General features: G+C 38.1%; 1 protein-coding gene across 1 annotated transcript in view; it reads right to left on the bottom strand.

Moving 5' to 3' along the window:
* Positions 1–905: 905 nt before the first annotated feature.
* Positions 906–6000, bottom strand: part of Chst9 (carbohydrate sulfotransferase 9) — a 237264-nt gene continuing 232169 nt past the window's right edge. Inside the window, exon 4 of the mRNA XM_032885909.1 lies at positions 906–3419. Within this exon, the coding sequence (XP_032741800.1) occupies positions 2352–3419 (1068 nt within the window). The 3' untranslated portion in view covers positions 906–2351. The remainder of the gene's footprint in view (positions 3420–6000) is intronic.

Genomic DNA, 6000 nt, shown 5'->3' with positions numbered 1-6000 from the left:
GCACTTAAGCAAGAACACTGCAATCCCGGTGAAAGTCAATTTGAGGACTTCAATGGCTACCACCATGCAGAGAGCATCAACAACACAGATGCACCAGGTACAGGGCTGATTCAGGTCCGGGTGAAATAGAAGGAAGTGAGATTCCTTAGGAGGGTGCACAATTTTAAAACTTATGAGGTGTCTATTTCCAAAAGTTTCCATTTAATATTTTTGTACTGCGGTTGAAGAGGGTAGGTAGCTAGAACTGCAAAAGGTAAAGTGGCAGCATCTCACAGCAGAGTTCCAGCGTGACGACTGGAGCGAACGCTGTGCACTGCCCTTCTCTCTCACTCTCCTCTACCAAAGGTCGTTGTCATTTAAAATAGGGTACATAAATATCTCCTCCTCCAGGGTATGAGAAATGGTAATGCAGAATAGTTTCAGTTTTCTCCTTTTCAGAGCTATGAAAGTGAGGGGCATATATATATGTTCCTGTTACCATTGTTTCTTATTTCTATTTAGAAATGCCTTTGAGAAACAGCCTTTGTAGCGGGTTCTGAATACAATGAGCTCCGCGTAGTACAAGAATAAACTTTCAGGTCTCTGTAATGTTTGTTTTCTCTCTCTCCAGAAAAAGATAATTTCAAGGTCTCTAAGTTACAAGGAATCCACTCTTTCCAGTACAGCAACATTTTAATTTATATAATTTAGGTTACTCAGCTTACGTGTATGGTCTAGAGGCATAAGGAAATGGGATGGAAAAGTAGTCAAAGGGTGGGGTGGAAAGTTTAATACTTTCGATGACTTGGCCCACTGCAGTTTACCCTCTCCAGTGAGATATAGAGCAGATAAGGCGGGTGTGTGCACAGAATGAAGCAGTTCATGAATACTCAGCCATGAAATGGAAAATCAAAACGAGACACGTATGACTGTAATAACCTTGGTCTATTAATATTCAAATATTAAAACATAGTTTTCTTTGCAAGACATAGCTGAATACTGATCAAATGTGATAGCTTAGAAAGAGAAACATGTTTAAGAAAGACATGTTAACAGGATTTGATTGACATGTGGTTCGCTTAAGTCAGGGTAGTAGTTAACTAATTAAAAGGCACTTCTCATCTGAACGTGTCTTTAAATTTAAGATCCCTTAGAAAAAATTTCCAAAGTACATTACAACTTTCATAAGGGTGACACATGGTTCTATTTTCCAAAGACTTTGATTTAATATTTGAATGCAATGGTATTTGACTTTGTTAGTATAGAGTATTTAAACTTAAGAAGGAAATACCTTAATTTGCTTATTCATAAGCCTATTAAAAACATTTCTAGGGGCTCTTGTTATGTTGACTCTCTAGAACATGACCTGTCTTTGAAGTGGTGTATTAGTTCTTAAAAAGTCATTCCCAAGCTGAATAATTAGGCTGCAAACAAAAGCTATTCTTAGAGTGTATTCCACATAGAAAGCTACGCACATGGTGCTTTGATTCAAATAATGTTCTTATAAACCTTTGTTATTGCTAGAGGTCTGTATTCAGAATGGCAACTTTTGGTTTTGACGATTATTCCATCCTGAAACAATTGTCCCTTTCCCAATTAAAGCAGAATTAAGAGCACATTTCTATCTGATGATGTTTAGAAGTGAGGATCTGCTTGGTCGTGATCATTTTGTGTCTTCATGGAGGGCTCAAACCCAAGAAAAATCAATCCCCCTGAAGTTTTTCCTGGAAGAGAAAGGTGGCTTTTGTTGTTTTGATCTCGGTATGCTGTGCATTTTTACTGGCTGTTAAATTTTAAAGAAGTCATGGCTTCATCTGTTTGTCTGCTCTGTTCTCTATTGTAAATCACAGAATGCCTCCAGATCAATAGTAAAATGACTATGCCCAAATGTTTAAAAATGGATTTATCATCAGAGGATATGAAGATTCAGGGTATAAGAAAACCATCCATTCATTTGCTGTAAATGCCACAGACTGCTAAGCACTGCTTCATGCATATCATAATGCTTGTCAGGATTTGGATACACAATCCTCGCCATTTTGACCCCTTTATTTTACATGCAAGAGGCTTCCTTGGTTAATGTAACAGCTGGCTAGGTTATTGCTTCCACAGTATAAGCTACAATGCCAAAACAACTCCTTTCCCAACATTTAAAAGCACATCAAGTTGTTTACATGTCTCTTTGAGATGATTTTCCAATAACTTTGTGCCAATTGCTGTCATACTCTTTGGTTAAAAAAGAAACTTCATTCAATCAAGACAACTTCACTTAGCTAAATTTCCTCCATACAGAGAATTGTAGGACAATTACAGTAGCTGATTTGAGGCCATCATCATTAAGTCTATGCAGGGCTTTAGAAAATGAATGCAAATTATAAATGTGGAGTAGTGTAATTAAACATCAAATAGTCCAAGTGATAAAAGTTGTAGATGAGTTGCCTTTCGGCTGCGCTCAGGTCCTTTAAATACTGCCTCACCACGTGGGCACTGGTTCTTTCATCAGAGGAGTGCCTGTCCTTAAAGTTTGGAAATTTCAACTCTTTTGGAGCACCAATCAACTGTAGAAAGTAATTGGCATCTTCTTCTAATGTCTCAAACTTCCCTACAAAGTCGTAGTTGATCAAACATGGATAACACAGTTTGCTGACCCTCTCCCAGTGAATATCCATGCCTACTGGACGTTGAGCATCTAGCAAATAGTAGGCAAATTCTTTGAATTTGACCCCGGATCCATTATTTAATGCTTTGGCAGTGGCATTTGGTCGGTATTTCTTGATAATTGCTTTCCCAAACACTGGATGGTAGTAGCTATTGGGATGCTCAAATTTATCCCGAAATGCAGACACTAATCTTTCCATGGGGTCCCTAACAAACACAGCTTTGGTATAGGTATTCAAACGCATGTGTACCCCTTTTAAGTCAAAGCTATCCAGTGTTTTCAGATGCTTCCCGTAGTGCACAGTATCGTGGGAGATATTGTACGCAGAGGAAGCCAATCCATTTAGGACCATCAGAATTCTTTTCCAGTTAGAGCAGCCAGCCTTTGGTACTTCACAATACAGGATTTTGTGTTTGTCTTCTACATATATCCTGGATACTATATGAAAAAGGTTGGATTTGGGATCATTTACTCCACCATATTTCTTGCAAAACTCACGAAGGAAGGACCTACGTTTCTCTTGGGTTGCTTCTGCTTTTTTCCATTTGTTGTCTTGGACTGAACTTTTATTTAAGGGCTGAGTGGCCAGTGGCCAGTACATCAGGATGGGTTTCTGAAAAACTCGAATCTTAGCTCCTTGATTCGTTTCAGTTGATGATCCAGGAGCTCGGTTCTCCCTTTGGGAATGGCTGCTCTTCCTTAAAACCCTAGTGGGTCTCCCCAGGTCGAGCAGATTTCCCCCTTTCTTCTTTAGATCTTCAGGTATGTGAACCTCGGAGTTCTGTTAAAATAGGAAGAAGACATGTTGGATGCACATTCACAAGTGTGTGGATAAAGAACTTAGCATCTTTACTTTCACATATTATAGAGGAGAGCACACTGAGTACAAGCCAGCAGGAGCAATTCCATAAGGCGTGCTGGATATACATCATAAGGTATGCTGAGTATACATTTTGTGGTAAGATTTCTCACAGAAGATCTAACGATAGAAAATAAAAATATAGCATCTATAAGATAGAGACTAGAAGATTCTGCCTTGATTTTGTTAGCAATGCAATGAAACAAATCTCAATCATTTCATGTCTTAGTGATTCCTGAGGCACCATTGAGTCTGTTATTTCCAAGATGTAGTACTGAATGGACATGCAATCAAGAGCTATATTTCAACAGCAGTTTTTGTTGTTTTAGGGGCAGGCACTTTGAAATGTATAGTACAGTTCCAATTCATAAATTATAACTGAAAAATTGTGATAAGATTCGCCTAACAATCATTATACTTTCATCAGCATTTACCAAGAATAATGTATTTGTTCACTTGAAAAATATTTTATTTTCAATTTATTTACCACAACGATGTGAGAATTATAGTCTCAATATCATATAATTTCCTTAATGTATGGAATTGTCCATCTTCCCTACTTGAAGAAAGAGTTAAGAATATAGAATATTGTTGATGTCTTGCTGTGTAATATCGCATCTAAAGAATGCTGAGGTAATTTTTCCTCTTGTCTCACTAACCCACTTTCCAAGAGGCTATCATTTTATTATTTCCTTCCTACAACTCTTGACTTGGCTGGGAAAGAGAAGCCATAGAAGTTGGGATTTATATGTGCTATCTCTAATAATAACAAAACTCCTTTTACTCTGAGAAAGCTTAGAAGCTATTGGAGGGCTCTGAACTGAGAGCAGGCTTGACTCAGACTTGGAAAAACTAGATGATAAATGTTTAGTGTCTTTAGCATGTTATTGGGAAATATAACAAATAAATAATGTAGGGAAAGGGTAAAGTATGAAATGACCAGAGTACAGGTGGGAAAAATGGGAAGAATTTCTTATATGTATCATTTGTGTTACTTGTGTCTAGGATGGCCTATACCTGATAGTAGTTGACCTTAAATTATGTGGATGAATGGACTTTGGTTTTCAAAGATAATTAGGATTTCTACTTATTGAGTGACAGAGCAAAGAGATAAGTACTGGAGTCACTTCTGCGTATAGTGGGCTTTTACCAACCTAAATATAAGATTGCAAATAGGAGTTTGTGAGTAATTTCCAATCACCATACATCAGCTTGTGTAGCCTCATAAAAGAACTTCCTCAAATCATCTGAATTGTTAAGCCATCTAGTTGAGATCTCAACTCTAGAGCTATTTATCTTCTTTCTTATCTAGAGACTGCCAGGATTCTTCAAAGCCCCAAATCCTTCTTTGTTCTGATCAATGATTTATGGTCCATAAAGTTGTCATCAATTATATATGACTTTTCTGTAGGTTTGAAAGATCACAGAGTTATTGGCAGATGTGCACGAGAAATGCTTTTCACATAGGACCATAGCATGCTGCCACAACTACTAATGTCTCTATTATCACTATAAACACATTACTATTGTCTATAATTAAAGTTATAACTATTGTTATTTCAGTAAAGTAGTAACATTTTATCTCCATGGTGAACTGAATTTCAAGATTACTCAGTCATTACTATATGCTGAAATTTGTGTGTCTCTGTTACAATTTTGCCTCATAAACACCCCCCAACCCCCACCCCCAAATCAGTGTCTGCAGTGCCCTCTAGACTTTCTCTGTGGTCATCAAATTCCCGTTCCTGCTTTAGAATAAACATTCTAGAATGTTTATTTCTTATAATTTTTTCTTACTGGAACACCATATTCTTCTCACTTCACATTGTCTCAAGTAAATGGAACTCCATTGTCTAGATCCTAGTGTCCCTTGGTCCAAGACCTAAGGGTCTATTGCCCTATCATCCACTGTGTTTCCAGGATAGCTCCCAGAGAGTCCTCTGCTCCTGTGAAACGTGCTACGTGGAGTCTCTTCACCTTTCTCTTGCCACTGGTCTTTGTTTCATGTCTTTAAGATTCTGGTTCCTCATTCAGACGTTGCACCTTTATCTCTGTTCTTCGTGGCTGCCATGCAGTAAACTCAGCTCCTTGCCCACCCCATTTTCAACAGAGGACTTCTCCAGTTCACATGCATGAACCATGCTTGATCCACCTCATTATTTCTCAGAGCACCATTGCCTAACTATCCAGCTCATTGTTGTTTGCTATTGTGCAATGCTTTGGTGACTTTGACTACATTCTCAGGATTCTGGCATATGACATAGCTGGCTCTTCATCATGTAATTCACAGTAAGTCCCTCTGTAATGACAGTTTTCCTAGGCACCCCTTCTAAGCCTTACTCCAGGTGATTCTCTCACTGAACTCTACTGCTTTTCCTCACAGCACTAATAACCATATGAAATGATTTGACTTACTTCTATGGTTTCTCTTTTCATCCTATCCTACCCCAACACATTAGAATATTACCACAGAGGTCTGTGGTTTAGTCAAGAGATAATTACT

This window comes from Rattus rattus, chromosome 15, assembly GCF_011064425.1.
Source record: "Rattus rattus isolate New Zealand chromosome 15, Rrattus_CSIRO_v1, whole genome shotgun sequence".
Taxonomy (NCBI): Eukaryota; Metazoa; Chordata; class Mammalia; order Rodentia; family Muridae; genus Rattus; species Rattus rattus.
The sequence above is the reverse complement of the archived record's forward strand: the minus strand, read 5'-3'. Positions and strand labels throughout refer to the sequence as shown.